We start from the raw sequence: 22,262 nt of genomic DNA on the forward strand, positions 1-22,262 counted from the left end.
GATGCTTATTTTAAAGAGAACTCAATGCAGTGGTATCAGTGACCTTAAAGTGCACGAATATTGTTGTAGTAAACTGATGGACTTGAAAGGCAGTCTTGTGCTTTTGGTCCTTAGGGGTGACTCATTGTAATTTCACTAAGGAAGGAAACTGTTGGCTTCAAGTTGCCTTACCATTTACCGGCAGGGCTTGGAAATTAAAAGTAGTGACTTCCCTACATGTTCTGCAGTGCTGATGTGGCATTTGTTCTAAACTGCTCAAGATCAGCTGATCATTCTCAGCCCAAGACGCTGCATGCAGGAACATTGGTGCACATTGCCAGTTTTTTGCTTTTGCCAGTTACTTTCTGGATCCTTTATAGAAAGTACTACTACATTGTCCACAGCCATCTGATGAATGTACCTTTTTAAAAATACAATGTGGCAAAATGGAGGAAAAAATAGATAAATGTGTTCAAGAACTAAAAACTGGTCAGGTCTCGCAATTATATTGTGACTGTTGACACACTAAACATGAATCAGAATGCTAACATTGTGCTTCTATGGTAAATTAGATACAGAAGCATGAAAAATCCTGACAGACACAGTAAGATATGTGAACATGATATACACACTACACAAGTTTTTTAATTTATAGGTATGTGAGAGCAGGTGATTGGAGAGACGTTATTTTTCCTGTTAAATTCCAGAACAACTGCTGTTGCTAGTGATACCCTGCAGTAAAAAAATTATTTGGATGTTAAATATTTGAGTTTGATTGCCCTAATGGAGATAAGAGACAGATTGTTGATTTACCTGTTTAAAACTAACCAAGGTAATGAGTTAAAAGCAAAAAACTGCGGATGCTGGAAATCCAACACAAATACCTGGAAAAACTCATACGGACTCGAAACGTTAACTGTGTTCCTCTCCACAGTTGCTGTCAGACCTGCTGAGTTTTTCCAGGTATTTTTGTTTTTGTCAAGGTAATGAGTTATCACTTGTGCTATGGACTTTTAACTTTCCTTGCATGGAATTTTGGGAAGCACTAATTTTCAGTTGCTTACTTAGTCCTAAATTTGAAGCAAAACTGGAACAAAAGAACAGAAGTGGAAAATTTGGCCCACTTCAACTCCCAAAGCAACTCTCTCCAATCTTGATTGCCTGTCCTCCCTCCATATCTCTTAATGCTCTCACTTCCCAAGTTTAAATACGTATCTCACTTCTAAGCGCTTCGATTGACTTCACACCCTGGAAAGCAGAACTGTGATTTTGTCATCCTTTGTGTGAAGATGATTTTGGGTTTTTGTTTAAGCCTGATGATTAAGCTTTGGAATTTATAACATTAGAAATGCTTATTTCCTCTCTGCTCAGGGTTGCTGGTAAGAAGTCAACCAAGCGCACCAAGTCGATAAATGGAGCGCAGTACATTTTCCGTGGAAGAATTAACACTGAGGTGATGGAAGTAGAGAATGTTGAAGATGGAACAGGTATGTTTCATCTTGTGGGGGTATCTAAAACTAGGGGTCACTGTTTAAAAATAATGGGTTGCCATTTAAGACAGGGATGAGGAGAATTTTTTTTTCTGAGACCAGTGAGTCTTTGGAACTCTCTTCCCCCAAAAGGCAGTGGAAGCAGAGTCTTTGAATATTTTTAAGGCAGAGCTAGATAGATCCTTGATAAGCAATTGGGGTTAGGTGGGAATGTGGAGATGAGGTTACAGTCAGATCAGCCATGACCTTATCAAATGGTGGAGCAGGCTTGAGTGGTCTACTCCTGCTCTTAATTTGTATGTTTGTATTTTAACAGCCAATTTGCTCTTCTGTTGCCACCTCCTTGAAAACCTGAAGATGGTGATGATTGCTTGCTGGAATGTGTTTCCATGGATGTTAGTCATCCTTTGCCCAAGTGGCCACCTTTTTATATTGACTTTTACCACATAACTGTTTGACTGCAGAGAGCTTCAATCCTACCCAATACTCACCTCACTTTATGCCCATACATATGCATATCCATCAAGGGCTTGATTGTTATGACGTGGCAGATGATGTGTGTCAGGTGGGCTAAATCCACAAGGGATACTTGGTCGTGCTATCACAATGGTTTTGCAATTTGTATTTATTTCGAGTTGTGTGCACTGAATTCAGAAGTAATAAGTCCATCAAGACCTTTAGAGATTTTAAAAATTAAGTTAAAATATTTATTAGCAAAATATAAAAGATTTCAAGCACATATGTCGTAAGACTACAATTACTTACTAGTATAATAACCCCTAAAATTCCTAATTAACCTGACCCCCAGTTACAGTCCCTTTAAGGCAACAGTCCAGAATAGATTTTAGATTTAAAACAATCTAAGTTAACACAATATCCACTTAACAGTGGAATTCCAAATGACTTTTCCCCTAATTCAGTTTTGTTCTGTAGCAGACTCATGCACAAATGCTGGAGGCTGCATTAAGGTTATTTCACACATTCCTGTTAGATCTTACAGGGCCTTCTGACACATAGCCTTTCATTCTCCATTACATATGATGCTCTATCTCTTTTTAATACGTAAATTCTACTATTCCGTATGTCTTTGAAACCGTATCTTCCTCGTAGTATAAAAACTTCCATGTTGCCAATATATTGTCAGTAACCTTTAGGAAAAATAAACACATTCCTTAGCCTTGCTTATCTGGCTCATTGTGAACAGACTAAGAGATCCCTTTGAAATCCAAATCTCTTCATTTATCTAAAAATGCAAATTCCCTTAGCACCTGGCATGCTAAGCCAGCATCCATGCTTACTCATTAGCATGTCAAGTACTTTGTTTCTTTTGATGATTTCAAACTTGCAGTCTACTTGACTCCAAATGTAATTACATCACACACAGACCCAACTATACTTAGCCTCATAAACCTACTTCGCAATAAACCAGAAAAACATTATGAACGTTATTATATTATGATACTGCCATTGGGTACAAGAGCTTGAAGCAATGCACATTTCTCAGCTGTAAAATGTCTTGCTTTAATGATCACAGATTTTTACCTTGCATTATGATGCAGCAAATGAGTTTGTAATTCCGTTCTGCTCCTGTTCTAAATGTAATTGCTAGTTCTCAGGGTTGGTGGTGTGACACAAACTTTCAATGTACTTTTAAATTTTTAGGTTATGAACTGGAGAAGTTGACTCAGTGACTGAATAAATTGAGCCTGTTTTCATGTTCTGAATGAGGTTTTTCCACATAGCATTTGTCCAGTTAGATATTCCAGCCCAGATACTGAAGATTAATCAAGTACTGTTCCTACCATTAAAAAATAGTGCTGTAATTATGGGAGGCAAGGAATTTCTTCACTATGGTATAGCTCACTGTTGATGCTACTTTCTTTACACTGATTAGAAAAGCAATTCCCTTCCTCTCAACTTCCATTAATCGATTAAAGATTTGCTTGGTTTTTAAAATTCGAGCTTCTGTTTACAACAGTAAGATGAGCAAATAATTGAAGTTATAGTCAGCTACAGGAATTTTGAAGATCGAACTTGGAATTAATTCCCTGACATGTTCAAATTTGAGTTCTCGGAACTTGCATAGCTAATAAATTAAATGAACTACGCAGTTTAACTGCTTGTTAGTTGAGATAAATTAACTGCTAAATTGATACAAATTCTTAATAGCACACTTTACTAAATGTTCTGGTCAAAGGCACAAAAGGTTTTGATGCTTTCAGAATAATTTCTTGCTTGACCTATTTCTTCTTCAGTAACTATGGGCAAGGCAAACAACAAACTCAGCTTGGTAGCTTTAAGACTGAGATGAAATCAATTTACTACATGCTTTCCTGTCCATTTTTGTGGGTTGATTGTTTTCCCTTTGTCATTTGGACCCTCCAGTATTTGCCCTTGCATGTCATTTAAAGATTGTGAATGAGAGCATGCATTCAAAATTGGGCCTCTACTAGGGGCAGAATTTTGCCCGAGGTTGGCGGGCGGGCCCCACTGGCTCGGCGGCGGGCAGCCGAACTCCGCTGCCGAAGCGGGCCTCGTCGCCATTTTAAGTGGCGGGCCAATTAAGGCCCACCCAGCTATGCGCTTCCTGTGCGGGGGATGGGGAGGGATTCCCCATCTCCCTGGACTGTGCTGTATCTGGGAGATCAGTGAATGTTTTACAATGTCACACGAGATGGGATCACAGAAAATTTATTAAACATTTTTAAAGTGGACATGAAACCACATTGCGCCAGTAGATGAGGTTTTATGTTTTTTCTATTGCCCGCTGGGGCTCTTGGCCTGCCCGCCAGCCTTAAGGACGGGCAGGGCCTTTAACTACCTTAAATATCAATGGCCTCAATTGGTCATTGACAGGTCGGTGGGCGGACAGCTGATTTCATTGTCTGCCCACCTTCCTCAATACTTAAATGGACCGGGATGATGTCGGGGTTTCCTCCTGTCAGCAAGCGGACCCCGCCCCCAAATTGCTGACGGGAAAATTCAGGCCCATGTCATTTTAGCCAAGTTGGGATTCAAGATTTATCTTGCTTAAGAACTGGCACTGAATTAAAGTTCATTATTTTTTTCTTCCCTTCCCTAATTCAGTTGCAGAATAGTCCATTACATATGATCTGGTCTGGTCCAGTGACAAACAAATTTAAAGTGCTTTTGCTAACTTCGTTGCAAGTTCTCTGCATGAAACCAGTTTGTTTCAGAAGAAATAAAAGATTAGATTTTTCTATTCCAGCGGTGCATAGGGCAGAAAAGTGAAGGGGTGGGATTACCACCTATCTTAGTGACCAGTTTCTGACCTTGGAGAACTTGAGTCGGAGTTGGTGCTGGGATGCTTGCTGTGGAGGGTGGGACTGGGGGAGAGGCAAAAATGCACAACACTGCTGCTACCACTACTTGCAAGTTCATCTGATGGAGTGAATGTGAGCCTGAGACATGCATGGTTCTGCTAATAAATGGCCTGCACGTCCCTGGCAGTTGTTGAATCTAGTTAACATCTATTACAGTAAGTGTAACGTATAAAGTTACATCATTATTTTTGTATCCTTCAAATATTTTTGCACAGAAATAAACAAGTCTTTATGGTGTAAAAACAAAAAATGCTGGAAAAACTCAGCAGGTCTGACAGCACCAGTGGAGAGAAGGACATGACTGTATGAAGAGTCATACAGACTCGAAACGTTAACTGCGTCTTTCTCTCCGCAGATGCTGTCAGATCTGCTGAGTTTTTCCAGCATTTTTTGTTTTTGTTTCAGATTCCTAGAATCCGCAGTATTTTGCCTTTGCCCAAGTCTTTGTGGTGTCTGCTGTCATTTCCGGCAGAAAATTTGGGGATTTGGCATAAATGCCTGCTGCTGTAGATCAAGAAAATTGGCAACAAAGCCACTGGTACAGGCTGAAAAATTGCTGCTTGAAGTGTGTTTGTATTGAAAAAAAATCATTTTTCATGGTTATATTCTAATGTTCCATAACTAGCGCTGTCCATTGTTTGCAGCTGATTACCATAGCAACGGCTATACTGTGACAAATGGTTGGAAGATCCACAACACAGCTAAAAATAAATGGTTTGTCTTAATGGCCAAAACTGCTGAAGAGAAACAGAAATGGCTGGATGCAATTCTGAAAGAACGGGAGCAGAGGGAGAGTAAGTAATTTTAAATCATCTTTATTGTTTTACAGAAGAGCAGAATCATCAATCTTGTCCCACTACATGAGCCAATTATGAATTATTGATAGATGGCATGCATAACTCATTTCCCTATGCTTTAAGCCAATTTTTCAAAGCACTTATTTAAAGCTTGAATTTAGATGTTCATTTAAAATTCTTCTGTTCAAATTCCGTAATGCATGCACATATTTCCAAGCAGGTTGAGATTAAATAGCTTTCAAATGCAAGTTTACAGTGCTGTGTTGCCATTTTTTTCTTAAGTTTAGATAACCAGCTAAATTATTTTCATGCTTGTGTAAAAGGTCAGAGCCTTAAGTCGCTGAGAAATGTCATTCAGACATCTACATGTTTGTACTGTTCTTTGGCGTATAATATCTTTGGACATGCTTCTATTTCAGTAATAGAACTATGATGGAATCCAGTGTTGGCCCACCTGACTTAGGGATTTCTGTTGTAACTCTCCTACCTGGCTGCCCTCATTTCCGACCTCAACACAACCTGTACTACAAAATTTGCAATTTCGCTAGACATAAAATTATTGCACAGTGGTGCAAGTCTACCATTCGGTGCACAGTGATACCTGGCCATTGATAACTTATTGCCCTTTAAATGACCTTGTCAGGATTTTAGTGTTTGGGGCCAATGAAATCTCTGAACATGAAACTTTCTACAATTTTCCCAAATGTAATCAGGGCACATCTCTTGCCCTTCAATTTGGTTGCGATAATTTACTTTTTGGCAACAGATAAAATCATGCTTTGTTAAAAACTGTTGAAGGAATGGAGAGTGGGAATCCAGCTGATGGTGGCAGACATGAAAAGACCTTTAATGCATTTGGATAAAATAACAACACATTTTTAACAGAGGGTAAGTTCACAGTAGAGTAGAATAGCTTGTGTCTCCCTTGTTGGTACAGCATCAGAAACTGGGACTTGGAAGATAGCATTGGAACTGGCGATGGGATGTAGAACTTCAACAGCATCACCAGAGATAGAAGGGTGCCTTTTGTCCATTGATGCTGATAGATGCTGTAATATGCCTTGAGAGGACAGCAGCGTGCCATCACTAAAGGGGAAGTGTGTCATGTGATCCAGCCTCAGTTCCAGTTCGGCCTGGAGCAGAACATTGCAGACACAGCCCTGCTGCTGATGTCTTCAAGCTTTTCTAGCCATGTATGTATGTTCACATGTGCCTAGTTTAAATAAATGAACCCAGAACATGTTTATAACATCCCTTATGAGTGATTGGTGCCTTTTATATCATTATCAAAACACAACATGGTGTTCAGCAGTGATCAAGCAGCATTGCAGCAAGATCCAGTGCAGGTATGATGTGAACAGCCTTGGATTGTGCTAAATGAGATGACCCTTGACATTTTGGTCAGACCACAGTGAATCCGCAGTGCGGAGTGTGTTGAAATCTTGGTGTACTGACTGCATGGAAAAGCTTTGAAGGCTGCTGTACTGCTCAAGTAAAAAACTGGGAAGTGAAGGGATTCCCCCTTGGTGAGTCAGGCAGCGCTAAGAGGGATAACTCAGTCAGGAAAGGTGAGAGATCAGGGGGTGGGCCAGATGAATAGTGAGCAAGGAGAGTCAAACAAAAAAGTCATAAAAATCAGGCCGAGAAAGTTGCGATTATAACAGGCAGAGCTTTGGAAAATCATGCCAAAGTGGCTTCAGGAAAACTCATCCCAGGTACTAGGGGAGAAGGAAGGTCAAAGGGAATTGTCAAAATGTTCACAAAAATCCCCAGTTTGAATTGGAATGCAGTTGACCTACTATCCGAATTCAAAATGTTTAAACAGTGTAGAGAGCTATAGCTTCTTGATTCAGGTGTGTCTGAATCAGACAAGCAAGCCATAAAAATTTGCCAATAATTGGGAGTGAAGGTTGAACATATCAGGATTAACAGCAGAGGAACTAAAGGATTCCCTCAAGGTATGGACTATATTGGAAAACCGGTTCAGAATCAGGTCAGATTTCCGTATTCATTGTCTAGAGTTCATGTCATTTCAACAACAGCTTGCAGAACCCATAGACCACTTGGCCAGCAGATGCAGAGAAAAGGATATGTACTGTGACTTTTCAAAAGCAGAACTAGCAGACGCAATTCTGGAGTTGATGAACACATCCACTCCCATGGAAGCATTCCAGAAATATCTGCTAGACAAGCCCAAAATGTATAGCATTGAAGAACTAATCAAGGATGGATGGACAAAAGTATGAAGCAATCCTCACAGCTCAACAATGCTTAGAGGTCCTAAGCACAACCCCAATTGTTGACGCATTTATTAGAATACCCAAACCCAGCAAGACATGTGGAAGGTGTGAAACAAAAACAGAATTACCTGGAAAAACTCAGCAGGTCTGGCAGCATTGGCGGAGAAGAAAAATGTTGATGTTTCGAGTCCTCATGACCCTTCCACAGAACTGAGTGAATATAAGGAGAGGGGTGAAATATAAGCTGGTTTAAGGTTGGGGGGGGGGGGGGGTGGGGGGGGGGGGGGGGTGGGGGGGGGGGGGGGGGGTGGGGGGCGGGGCGCGGCGGGGGAGACAAGTTGGGGGGTGGCTGTGGTGTGGTTGTAGGGACAAGCAAGCAGTGAACTATGTGGAAGGTGTGGCCTTGTGCATGTACCAAGGAAATGCCCAGCTTTCCATTAAATTCTGCGAGGCATATGCCAGAAAAGGCCATTGGCAGCAGCAGTGCACTAGAGTAAAGGCTGATGCAGCTACAGAGAGCTGTGCATTGATCCAAACAGACCTTACAGAATGTTTACTTTCAAGCAACAAGAATGACCACCTGGTATCCCATCAGAAACATATACATGAGGTAATGGGCAAACTAGAAAATGTTTTTTTTTTCCCTCTTTTTTTTAAATTTTTTTTTATCTTTTATGCTCTCCCCACCCCCACTAGAGCTATACCTTGAGTGCCCTACCATCCATTCTTAATTAGCACATTCGTTTAGATAATATCACCAACTTTAACTTTAACACCTATGTGTTCTTTTGTACTATTGTTGTTGACATCTTTTGATGATCTGCTTCTATCACTGCTTGTTTGTCCCTACAACCACACCCCCACTCCACCTCTCTCTCTCTCTCTCTCTCTCTCTCTCTCTCTCCGCCCCCCACACACACACACCTTAAACCAGCTTATATTTCAACTCTTTTTGGACTCGAACTCAAGTTCTGTCGAAGGGTCATGAGGACTCGAAACGTCAACTCTTTTCTTCTCCGCCGATGCTGCCAGACCTGCTGAGTTTTTCCAGGTAATTCTGTTTTTGTTTTTGTTTTAGAAAATGACAATGATGGGCACGATGAGATGAAGAGCGGTGAACAGATGTTTCATACACTCAAGTCTCGTGGAAAATATAGGCACTGTCACATTGTCCAAAGTGTTTTTCAAGGTTTGAATTATCTGCTCGAAGAAGGTTGGCAAATACTTATTATTGGCTAAGATTTTGGCACGTGCCAACATACTACCCCTGCGAATTCTGAAAGGCATATATCCACAGACACGGAAGGCCAGGGTGAAACCTAGTATTGCACAACTTTCAGCATACGTTAATTCCAAGTGCCAGATCCATAGTTCTGTAGTGGAAGTACAATCAATCCCCCTGGGTGTCCAGCGATTGTAGGTCTGCTGGCATGCTGTGACCTTGTATCGGTGACAATGCATGGAATCATTTAGACCTCACATGGCAGATCAACCTCAGAAATTTCTATCACCTCAGTTCATGACATAACATCAAAATATCCAGAATATTTTGAAAAATTGGCCATTTCAAGGGAGCTGCAATGTTAAGCTTGCAAGGGAATGCAAGTCTGTCAATTGATCTGATATATTTTATGCAATGCAAAGGCCAGCAGCTACAAGAAGAAATGGCGAAAGATTCTAGACTACAGAAGTTGTGGAAAGCCATCATTGAAGAATAGCCTTCGCGAGTCAAACTCAGCATCTCCCGGGGGAGTCATTTTTAAAGGCCGGCAGGTCATCATACCAGAATCTTTGTGACCTGATGTTCTTCAACAACTTCATCGCTCACAAATGGGCATAGATCAGATGAGAAGACTTGCCAGAGAGAGAGTATATTGGCCGGGTATGAGCAATGACTTTGAAGTCCTTGTCAAGAAGTGTGAGGCATGTCGAGAGCAAATGCCAAGTCAGCTGAAAGAACACTGATTTCACATGAATTTCGTAACCATCCTTGGTCAAAAGTCGCATTTGACCTTTTCCATGTGCATGGCACTGACTTAATCGTCATCGTTGACTACTTTACCAAGTACTCCATTATTCAACAATAGTATAATAAGTCAAACACAACCATTGCACACACTCTAAGTGCTGTTTTCAGTTTATTTGGTGTGCCTAGAGACATCATTACAGATAATGGCTTTCAATTTATTGGTAAGCCATTTCAAGATAATGTGTGAGAATTGGAATATCGATCACACAACAAATTCTCCCTGATACCTTAGATCTAACGGCTTAGCTCAACAAATGATTTGCACGGTGAAATCCCTAATTCTCAAAAGTAGACAGAGGAAGCAAGATCTACATGTTACAATGTTACATTTGGGGGCAATAAGTTTAAGTGCCAAATTAATCCACCACTGGCAGAGGTCATGTTTGGCAGATCAATGTGTACCAGTTTACCGACTCCTACACATTCTACTGTCTTAGAAGCTAGGGAGCAACTTTTCAAACAGCAAGAGAAGGTGACCACTGTGCATGATAAGAATCCAGGTAGAGAATTGTCAAGTTTATTGCTGGGACAGCAAGTTCTTATCCAGGATCCCACTGGATAAGAACATGACAACCAGCCGAAGTGACGAAGGTTTGTTTGGAGCCAAGGTCTATGAAGCCATTACGCACAAAAGCCGCAAGGCTGAGAAGGACAAATTAAATTCATATCAGTTCCCTGGCCACAGTGCAGTCCTCTAAGGCATAGAGGAGAAAATCTTGAATGCAACCAGGAGCAACATCCAAGAATGATAATCCCACAGATCACTGAGCAAATGAAGAAACCTCCAGAGAAGATTACCATGACCAGATCTGGGTTTAACAGCAGATTGGCCCACAACATTGGATGTGCAGCGCGTTATACCTGGAGGTGGGGTGTACCCCACTGATGCACTGGGGGTCCCCCATGCCTCTCCCCCCAACACCCCCCCCATCCAGATGTCACCTCGTCAGGACTACATGGAAATTGCCCAGCAAGTTGAAACTTCATCTGGGCAATTGCCCTGCAATGGGAACCATCTGAAACTTGGATGTAAATCGCAAACTTTGGATAGTTCCATCTGTCTTAAAGTGATATATACCCAGAAAAAGTTGGAATTAAAACCTCCTCTTTTAAGTCCTAGTTAATTATAATATTAACCCACCCTGACACTCCAAGGGATCCCTTGACTGCCCTCCCAACCCCTGACTGCATTCATGCCCTCGCCACATCCCCACTGATCACATCACCTGACTGGCCCCCTTAACGACCACTTAACCTCGTACCTATGCTATCCAATTAGCTTACATACTTAGCTTCTCCCTGGCTTCTCAAAGTGGCTGTACCTTTAAACCTGCCTGCTTTATGGCAGCTAGTGTGGTAAAAGGGGGAGCACGCCTTCTTTATCTTTGATTTGGCTGCCCTTGACAGAAGGCCTTGGGAACCCACTGCACTATTATTACCTGGCCTGAGTCAGAGGGTTGAGCAAGAAAGGTGCAGCTGAATTTCACTTTAAGATATTGGGAGCGGAGTGGCATCTGGCTGTGATTGTCACTCCAGGCAAGTTATGGCCCGTTACCTCTAGGCTATTGAGATTTCTAGATTTACCAGTACCATCCACTCATGTGATGGTAACTAAATATGAACGTGTATTGTAGATAGTTATTGCCCTTTGGAAGCTGGGGATGGGTGGTGGAGAATCATCTTTAAAGAGAAAGGTGTTGTTGTAATATGCCTTTAAGGGATAGCACTATGTCATCACTTGATGGGAAGTGTGTCATGTGCTTCACTCTCCCTTTCACTTTGGCCTCTGAGCAGAACACAGCACACAGCTTTCCATCCATATGTTCTCATGTGCCTAGTTTGAATAAATGAACCCACAACATGTTTACTCCACCCTTTGAGTGATTTGTGCCTTTACATAATTATAAAAACACGACAACCTGGGGAGTTCTGTAGGAAATGTTGACATGGTTAAACCTTGATAAATATTTCATATTGTAAATATCCAAGAATCCTGCCAATAGCAAGTTGGCAAAGAAGGTTTTGAGGCCAGGAAGTGCATTCCTGAAGCAAGTTTTTTTTTCAAATAAACTGTATAGTTATCGAAAGCAACGGTTATTTTAATGAGCACTTGTTCAGAGTGTGATCTGACCATAAACCTTTTATAAATGTTGTCACATTCCTTTTGTGACTGTGTGCTTTCATTTTATCATTAAGGCTCCTAAATGGCACCTTTTCAAATAAATTTTGAAAATCAATAGATTTTATTAATTTCTCCTGTCAGATTGAATAGAGTTCTGCAGGTGCAGCTTGCCCTTTTAAAAAATCCATGTTTGCTGCTTAAATTAACAAATTATCCAGGTGAGTAGTTTGAGCCCATGCAAATTGGATCTTGCCCACTCCCATGGTTAGGGTGACTGGCCTATTGTAACCCAGCTTATCCATTTTTCATTTTTTTTTTAAAATCAGAAATGTATCATTGACAACCCTTCAATTCTCTGACACAACTAGTTTATCTGAAGTTATTTGAAATATTGTTGCTGGAGCCTCTGCTCTTTCCCCTTTGACTGCCTTAGCATTCTCAGATGTACCTCACCAGGATCTAGTGCCTTTTCCATTTTGACTTCCTTAAATTTATTCAGCCGTACTTTGTTGTCAATTGTCTTATACTAACACCTTCTCCTTCAGGTACCATGCCTTAAAAGGGCGTTGGTGACCATGGACTTCCAGTGGATTGTTCTATTATTATGCGTGGCAAAATACTGCAGTGGTTTGCCATTGCCTTCTACAGCATGCCCGACCATGAAGCAGCCCCTTTTTTATGGCCTGCCATCAGGCATATTGGAAGGGTTTACAGACTGATTATCAACCCATTTGGCCACGTTATAAATCACCTTCAGTTGCCATCAAGTCATGAAGCGGGACTTGAACCCGGAATTGCTGTAGTGCAGAAAGAGGCCGTTTGGCCCACCGTGTCTGCACCATCTCCCTGAGTGAGCAATTCATCTAGTGCCATTCTCCTGTCTTCACTCATAACCCTGTCGATTGGTTCTTTCCAAATAATCATCCAATTCCCTCTTGAATGTTCAATTGAACCTGCCTCCACCACACTTGGGCAGTCCATTCCAGACCCTAAACACCCACGGTAAAAATAAGATTGCTGTTCTTCTGCGAATTATTTTAAATCTGTGCCATCTCGTTCTCAATCATGTCATGAGTGGGAAGAATTTCCCCCTATCTCTTCTGTCCAGACCTATCATAACTTTGAATACCTCTAACACATCTCCCCTCAGCCTTCCCTTTTCCAAGGAAAACAGTCCCAACTTTTCCAATCTTAGTTCATAACTGAAGTTTCCCATCCCTGGAACCTCTCTCACAAAACTCTTCTCCAGTGCCTTTACATCCTTACTGAAATGTGGCTATCGTATGCAATATTCCAGCTGACATCTAACTGCTGTCTTGCAGAAGTTCAACATAACCTCCTTGCTCTGCCCCTATTAGCAAAGCTTAGGATACTGTATGTTTTATTAACTGCTCTCTCAACCCATCCTGCTGCCTTTAAGACTTATGCACATATACAGCAAGGTCCCTCTGCTCCTGCACCCCTTTTACAGTAGCACCCTTTATGTTATACTGTCTCTCCATGTTCTTCCTACCAAAATGTATCACCTCACACTTCTCCACACTGAATTTCATCTGCCACTTATCTGTTCATTCCACCAACTTGGCTATGGTTTTTTTTCATGTTCTGCATTGTCCTCATAGTTTACAATGCTTTCAAGTTTTGTATTGTCTGCAAATTTTGAAATCATTCTCTGTATACCTGTTCCCCATATAGATCATTAATATATATCTGGAAAAGCAAGGGTCCCAACACCAATCCCTGGGCAGCTCCACTGCAAACCTTTCTGCAGCCTGAAAAACATCCATTCACTATTACACTCTTCCCTGCCATGTTGCTACTTTCCCTTTTATTCCATAACTTTGATCACAAGTCTGTTGTGTAGCACTGTATCAAATGCCTTTCAGAAGCCGATGTACACCACATGAACAGCATTGCCTTCATCAGTCCTCTCAGTTACCTTTTTGAAAAGCTCCAGCAAATTAGATAAATACTGTTTTCCCTTAAGAAATCCATGCTGGCTTTCCTTAAATAACCCACATTTGTTCATGTGAAAATTCATTTTGTCCCAAGCTATTGTTTCTAGAAGTTTCCCCACCGCCTTTCTGTTTCTTCCCCCTTCCTTTTGTTTTTTCCAATAATATAGATTTTTCTTTTCCCACCTATTCCCATTATTTTAAAATATTTTTAAATCTTTTATGCTCCCCCCACCCCCACTAGAGCTATACCTTGAGTGCCCTACCATCCATTCTTAATTAGCACATTCGCTTAGATAATATCACCAACTTCAACACCTATGTGTTCTTTTGTTCTGTTGTCTGTGACATCTTTTGATGATCTGGTTCTATCACTGCTTGTTTGTCCCTACAACCACACCAACCCTCTCCACTTTTCTCCCCCAACACTCCCCCCCACCCCCACCTTAAACCAGCTTATATTTCACCCCTTCCTTGGATTCACCTAGTTCTGTTGAAAGGTCATGAGGACTCGAAATGTCAACTCTCTGCCGATGCTGCCAGACCTGCTGAGTTTTTCCAGGTAATTCTGTTTTTGTTGTGAAACAATGGGTGTTTGCATTCAAAGAGGAAGATATGTATAAAGAAGGAGCAAGGGCTGTGTGTAAGGGAAGGCATTTTTAAGATCTTACAAGTGTGTGAAAAGCCTTCGACTTGTCCAGGGTATCATGTACTTGCCTGGGTCTTTTGAAATCTTGTGTCATATTGTTGCCTTAACAAAAGTGTAACTGGGAGTTAGTGATTAGGGGATTTAGAAGATATCATAGTAATAATTTGTATGTATTTAAAGTCATTTCTTCTCTTAATGTTTAATCTAGTTTTGTAAAACCTATAAGACTTGGTGGTCTTATTACTACTGAATTCAGGACACGCATCTCAAAATTTATACAAACTGCAAAACAAGTTGCGGCAGTTGTTTCAAATTTCTTTGGGATTTGAACAACTCAGCATTCACCATTGGCAGTGCCATAACACCTGCTAGTCTCCTGTCATAAACTGTCAGCCTTCCTCATTTTTTGTCACCTGGATTTTTTATACTCTTGAATTTGTGTTATTCTGTTTGGTGTTAATGACCTTAGATTTGCCTTTTGATTGATTTAAATATCCTTTTAATGAATTTTTCTCCATGCTCAAAGAACTCTGGCATTTGCTGCATCTCCTTTAGTGTGGGAATATTTCTAGTTTTCTCAGCAATTTATTTGTCACAGCTCCCCTTTTATCTTTTTTTTGTTCTAGTTAAATTATAGAATAAATATGTTTAAAATCATGCCTTTCATATCCATAGGACGTCCAAAATTACTTGACAATTAATTATTGAGGTATGGCTACTATTATGTATGCAGCCAATTGATACACAGCAATATGATAAAAGACCAGATCATCTTTTATAGTGGTGTTAGTTGAAGGTTAAATTGGATGGGGAGACTCAGGGACCAAAAGTAGCTTAGCAGAGAGGCTTTTCACATACTAAAGAGTTTTAGAATGGCTCATTGTGCAATATTACATTTACTGAATGTTAAACTGAAGTGTCTTAATAAGAGCACCACTTCTATGTCATTCTGGCAACAGACTTGGAAAACAGCAGCTCTACATTTAACTATATACACAGCACTAGGGAAGTCCTGTCAGAACCTATAAAATTTAGTTTAACATTTGCTTTGCATTTTCAAGCATATAGTATACTTTTATATTTCATTTAACAAATAATTTTTGGTTCCTCTTCAGAGTTCTATCAGGTAAAGGCTAATGGACTGCAGGTCTGTAAAAATGATTGGAAACACGTGGAGATCTAAATGCATTTATTATGTAAACTGTTCTTCATCCCCTGAGTGTTGCAAACCACAATTGTTCTTGAGCAGTTGGGAATTTAGAAGATTATTGCACAAAATGATGAAGATAATCAATTAAATTTTTAATGGGAACCGGACCATACGTATTTTGATGATTGGCCTTGATGACCTAAAATGGCCTCCCAAAAAAGTTGAAGTGTTGAAATTATGCCCACCTGGGACCATTTTGCACTGGGAAATGGTCCATATAGAAATTAGCTAGGAAGCAAAGTGTGGATAAAATGTTGCATTTGTGTGTGGCTAAAGTGCAGTAAAGGCCACATTTATCAGCGGCACCACATCGTTCAGCTCTTGAGGCAGCTTGCTACCTGAGTAAAATGCTAAACTTTTTGTTGATTTTGAAAATGAATTTGAGTTTTCTTTATTGGTTTCTTCTTTACTTTTACATATGTAAGCATTTAAAATGTTGCTGTCATTATTACTGTGCTAATGAACTGGTGTGTGTGCGCAAGTGCATGTCGTTTTCCCCCCCCCCCACCCCCTCCATCCGTCTGTCTGTCCCATCTGGAATAAGCCCTGCAATGACATCAGTTATTGTTATATATTCAATGGATAAGTTCATGCACTATATTTCTGAATGTGCACCAGCAGTAACTTGCATTTATGTAGCACCCTTTTTAACATAATGAAGGTCCCAAGGTTGAGTGATAGTATAAGACCTATGAGAGATGACTCAAAGTAGTGTTACGAAAATAACCAGGTAGACTTTGAGAATATTCTAAAGGGCAGGAAAGCTGCAGAAAGGCAAAGATTATTGAAGAAGTTCTGAAACATTGACTTTTACAACTGAAAATTCTGCTACCAGTACAGGGTTAAAATCAAAGAGTTGAAGAGAGCAGGCTGTGATGTAGGGCTGGCCAAGTTTACAAAAGTAAGGTTGTGTGTGAGCAGGCAGGAATTTGTAAGCAAGGCTGAAGATTTTGAACTGAGTTAGGGAGCAGAAAGCCCATGGAAGTTGACAAGGATGGATACACAATGCACAAACCTTCGTGTGGGGTATGGTGCAGTTAACAGAGTTTGTAAAGGATAAAAATTCGGCATACGTCCCTGAAGGTCAACGAGCTTCAAGAGCGTTTGTTAGTACTATGGTTTGGGAGCAGAGTTGGGTGCTATTGCAGAGGTAAACTATCTTGATGGTTGAAATGTGAGATTTGGAGCTCTGTATATTCTGGTTGTCTGCTTAAACCTGAGTGGATGGCTGGAAAAGAGCAATGCTTTAGTTTTCCCAATTACAATTGGAGAAAATTTAGGTTGAAGCATGCAGTGTGAAGTCAAGGATGTGGCCTGCTAATGAGCCAGGTGTCATGCCCAGTACAGACATGAAGTTATTACCAACTTTAAAGCCATAGTTTAAAAAAAAATGAACACCAAAAGCTGTTTAAGATGGCTGTAGCCTATCATATGCAGCTCCAAAAAGCTGTGAAACTCGAGCAAATACCTAATTACATATGGACAATTGCAGTCACTTGTGAAATTCTCACATGCCTTTGTTAAGGATGAACCATCAGCAGAAAGGTCCATGGACAACCAAGGCATCAAAAGTCAATAGGTGCAAGACGAATATGAAATAGATCTCATCGACTTTTTATTGGGATGGTGAGCCATCACAATACAAACAAAAAGCGAGAGAGCACGAAAAAGTGCACATCTCCCTGAGGCTAAGGGAGGCTCAGGGAGATTGCTTACACTTTGAAAAATATGAAAAATAGAAAAAGAAAAATTCCCTAACATGTCTCCCTCATGAGACAATGTGCCATGAGATGGGACATGTTCATAATTTACCTAATAACTTTATTAAACGTTTTAAAACCCTACATGAAACCTCATCCTGCCGGTGGATGAGGTTTCATGTTTTATCTATTTGTTACCAGGGCTCCTGGCCTGCCCGCCAACCTTAAGGTTGGACGAGCAGGTCCTCTAATTGTATAATTGATCCTGTCCATGACCTCAATTGGCTGATTTTGCTACGGGCCTGCCTTCCTGAAAATTTAAGTGGACTGGGATGATGTCGGGGGTTCTGCCTGATGTCATCCTGCATCATTTTACGTGTCGGTGAGTGGGCCCCGCTCCCTGCTCGCCGACAGCAAAATTCTGCCCATAATCTTTATTTTTAAATTCGCAAAGGCTTGTTGCTAGAAATGATTTAAGTTGGGACAAATCACCCTGAGGGTAAGAGAACACTAACCTCAGAGTAAAACACTGACTGTGGGCAACAATAAAATGCATAATTTCTGTCCATGACACAGGTTTTAGTTAATCTGTCAACTCAGAATGTTGATCCAAAATCAAACTGAAAAATAAACAAACAATTTTGTTCAAGAATCTGGAGAAAAACCTTTGCTTGTGGATTCAAAGTGAAAAGAAGAGAACAGGGTGGAGGTTAGAGGTGTTGATCCCTAGCATAGGAACCAGGTAGGATTGCTACTGGGAAGGAGAAGTGAGACAGTGGGCATGGTTGCTGCTTTAGAAGAGTTTAGTATCTGAGTTGGTTGGAGATCTGGGTTAAACCACATGGTGATGGTCTGTTTGGTTCAGGACCCAGGTTTTGGTTTGAGAAGCTTGGGCCAAGTTGGAATATAAGGAAGCTGAATCTGGTTGATTTACAAAGGGTGATTTGAGTTGCCCAGTGGTTGGAGAAATAGAGATTTGCAGTTTGGTTACAGCTCAGGATTCAGCCATACCCTTTCATGTGTACGTGTGGCTTTCAACTCTTGGAGGTACAGTAGTTGCTGTGTTGGTTTGCTGTAATTTTCCTTTTACCTCCACATTCTTTTCCAGTGTGCATTCACTCTTCAGACTTGTGCATTTCTCTCAATTTCACTCTTTGTTTCAATTTTAATAACCTGATCCTAGGACTTTTTATCCACTGAAACCTCTTGCATTCTGTGAGATCTCTGGTTGAAGTTCTTTGGTTTACATTTGCTCCATGACCCTGAATTATGTCTGTTAAATGCATGTAATATTTTTTCATATGAGAATGTTTGTTTGCTCCACAGCATTTCATCCAATGTTCCTTCTTTGTTCAATCTGTCAAATTTCTGGGAACCTTGACATGTGTTTCTCTGCAAGGCGTCATTTATTTTCCAAAGTTATCAGAAGACAAATCAATGACTTGTTTAAGAGTTTGTGATTCAAGCATGGACTTAATTGTATAAGAATGTCATTAAAAGTTGGGGGAAAGTAGGAAATCTTTTTTCCCCTGGTTGCATTACATGCAGCAAGGTTGCTTTATAATTTTTGAAGTCTGTTTTATCTATTGTTCTTTCATCATTTGAGGCTGTTCGCTTAAGGTTGTGATCAATGTGTTTGGCCAATGAGGTAATATTCCTTCTGTAACTATCAAAAACTGAGTCAGAAAGTGCTGTTTTACCTTCACAACCTCTCAGAACTTCATCAACCAAAAGCCAGAACTTGAGCAGGTGAGTGTTAGTGTTGGCAAGTGCTGCATGTGCATACTGTTGGAATAGATACTCTGCCATGCTTTTTGTTACAAAGTCTGGAACTGATTTTGCACTGAACAGTTAGTTATTCAGCACTTACCTTCAGTCACACTTTCAATTGAAGTGCATGTGGTCTGTTGTGTCCTGTCAGAATTTGACCAGAACCATGACATTTGAAAGTGGAATTAATTTTGTACTTGTGGATTGGGCATCATTACAGGATTTCTTTACAGTGAAGAGTTAGAAACATAGAAAATAAGGACAAGAGTACGTCATTCGGCCCTTTGAGCCTGCTCTGTCACTCAGTATGATCATGGCTGATCCTCAATCTCAACACCATACTTCCACTCTCTCCCCATACCACTTGACACCTTCAGAATCTAGAAATCTATCTATTTCATCCTTAAATATATTCAATGACTTGACCCCCACAGCCTTCTGTGGCAGGGAACTCCACAGGTTCACCACCTACTGAGTGAAGAAATTTCTCGTCATCTCAGTCCCATATCCTGAGACTCTGATCCCTTGTCCTAGGCCCCCCCAGCTAGAGGAAACATTATCTCTGCATCCAGTCTGTCCAGCCCTGTCAGAATTTTACATGTTTCAATGAGAACCCCTCTCATTCATATAAACTCCAGTGAATACAGGTGTCGTCGATCCAATCTCTTGTACGACAATCCTGCCATCCCAGGAATCAGTCTGATAAACCTTTGCTGCACTTCTGTTATGGCAAGCATATCCTTTCTTAGGAAGGAGACCAAAACTGCATACAATACTCTAGCTGTGGTCTTACTAGGGCCCTGTACAGGTGCAATAAGACATCCTTGCTCCTGCTGATTAATTTCTCATGATTCATGAGAAAATTTTATATCTTCTTGCTCAGGTTGAGCGTAAGCATTCTAAACAAGCCGAGGATGCAGTCTTATTTTGGGGAAAAAAATGACTAAACTGTAGTCTTTCTCTGAATTCTATGGCAAAAATAACTGAAGGTTTGAGAAAACCTGTGGTTCAGATATTCCTGCTAATTTGTTGAAAGAGGTCATCGACAGTTGAGTCTTATCATTAGGGACTTGAAGGAGGACAATGATAAGGATTTAAATGTTTTAATTTTTGTGGAGTCTTTTTTTTCTCCCTGATTCAAAACACATCTGTGCATATTGAGAATTTTTAATGAACAAAATGGAATTTTCCATACCCTTCAAATTCATTGTGTACCTATGTTCTTAAGACTTAAACCTCAGAATTTGTTGCACTGAGATTGAAAACCAAGTGCCAAAGATGAAGTGGAGTTTCTGCATTCCTGTGAAGGGAAAATGACAAGGACATGAGATTTACAAAAACCGCACAGAATTCTAGCTAGGCACATTGAGAGGCTCTTGCTATCCCCAATGGCTTCAAATAAATTAAACTTCCTGTTATTAACAAGAACCAATAACAGGTATATTCTATATCCTCTCCACATGACCTGTGTTAATGAGACACGAAATGAATGAATTGTTTCAAGACTTTGGATTCATAAATAAGCACCTGCTGTAATGAAGTCAAGCTTCATTGAATGTGGCTACAACTCATATCTTTATAAAATATTGTGCCGAAAGTACAAATTTGTGTCCATTGCTGGCTACGCTGAGCTCCATAGATTTCCAGGAAATGAATAGAATATTAGCTCAACAGTGGAACCCAATTGAAGAGAGTGAATCCTGCCACAAGGAATAGTTTTGCTATTATCAAGGAAATGAGTACAGCAAGCAGCGTGCTACCTGAAAGACACTTCACTGTGATTAGTTGTCTTTTGTTTTGGTCTCCCCATCTCCGCCCCCCCCCCCCCCCCCCCCCCCCCCCCCCCCCCCCCCCCCCCCCCCCGCCCACCACCAAACAGAAGATCCCATTTCAGTGGATTATTGAGCTCCTTTCTCTTTGTGCACTTATTGCTCAGATAGTGGTGCTTAGAGGATCTCCATTTGATTTTATTAATTGTTCATGGGATATGGGAGTTGCTGGCTAGGGCAGCATTTATTGCCCTTGAGAAGGTGCCTTCTTGAACCGCTGCATTCCATGTGCTGTAGGTACACCCACAGTGTTAGGGAGGGAATTCCAAGATTTTGACCCAACAACAGTGAAGGAATGGCGATAGATTTCCAAGTCAGAATGGTGAGTGGCTTGTGGGGGGAGCTTTCAGGTGGCAGTGTTCCCATGTGTCTGCTGCCCTTGTCCTTCTGGATGGTAGTGGTCATGGATTTGGAACGTGCTGTCTGAGCAGTCTTAGTGAGTTCCTGCAGTGCATCTTGTAGATGGTGTATACTGCTGCCACTGTGCATCAGTGGTGGAGGGAGTGAATGTTTGTAGATGGGGTGCCAATCAAGCAAGCTGCTTTGTCCTGGATGGTGTCAAGCTCCTTGAGTGGTGTTGGAGCTGCACTCATCCAGGCAAGTGGGGATTATTCCATCACACTCCTGACTTGTGCCTTGTGGATGGTGGACAAACTTTGGGGAGTCAGGAGGTGAGTTACTCGCCACAGGATTCATAGCCTCTGACCTGCTCTTGTAGCCACAGTATTTATATCGCTAGTCCAATTCAGTTTCTGGTCAATGGTAACCTCCAGGATGTTGGTTTGTATTGATTAAATACGGAGACTTCTGAATTCCAGCACCGCTTTATATAGTGGTTATAGTGCATCTTGAAGGTAGTTAAGGCAAGAGTTGGGGCAGTAGAATTGACCTCCAGAGTACTAGGCTAAGAAGGGGGAACAAAAAGGCCAAGATTCTTGCTTTCTTGGTTATTCAGAAATTACTGTTGTATGTGGGCATGTTGGGAAATTCGAGTAACAAATTTGGTCTGACTGGCCCCTGTCAGTAATTAATCAGCTTGAACCACGCCCCCCCGCAGCCCATCCTTAATGTGAAAACTGGGCAACAAGATTCATGTGTTGAATATCTGCCAGTACTCTAGAAACTTCTTCATTGGCGGGAGGCATCGT

At 41.0% G+C, this 22,262-nt stretch overlaps 1 protein-coding gene across 1 annotated transcript in view; it reads left to right on the forward strand.

Moving 5' to 3' along the window:
- Nucleotides 1–22,262, forward strand: part of prex1 (phosphatidylinositol-3,4,5-trisphosphate-dependent Rac exchange factor 1) — a 222,355-nt gene that overhangs the window by 95,160 nt on the left and 104,933 nt on the right. Inside the window, exons 8-9 of the mRNA XM_041204802.1 lie at nt 1,351–1,466; nt 5,458–5,607. Coding sequence (XP_041060736.1) covers nt 1,351–1,466; nt 5,458–5,607 — 266 coding nt within the window. The remainder of the gene's footprint in view (nt 1–1,350; nt 1,467–5,457; nt 5,608–22,262) is intronic.

The sequence above is a fragment of the Carcharodon carcharias genome, chromosome 14 (genome assembly GCF_017639515.1).
Source record: "Carcharodon carcharias isolate sCarCar2 chromosome 14, sCarCar2.pri, whole genome shotgun sequence".
Classification (NCBI taxonomy): domain Eukaryota; kingdom Metazoa; phylum Chordata; class Chondrichthyes; order Lamniformes; family Lamnidae; genus Carcharodon; species Carcharodon carcharias.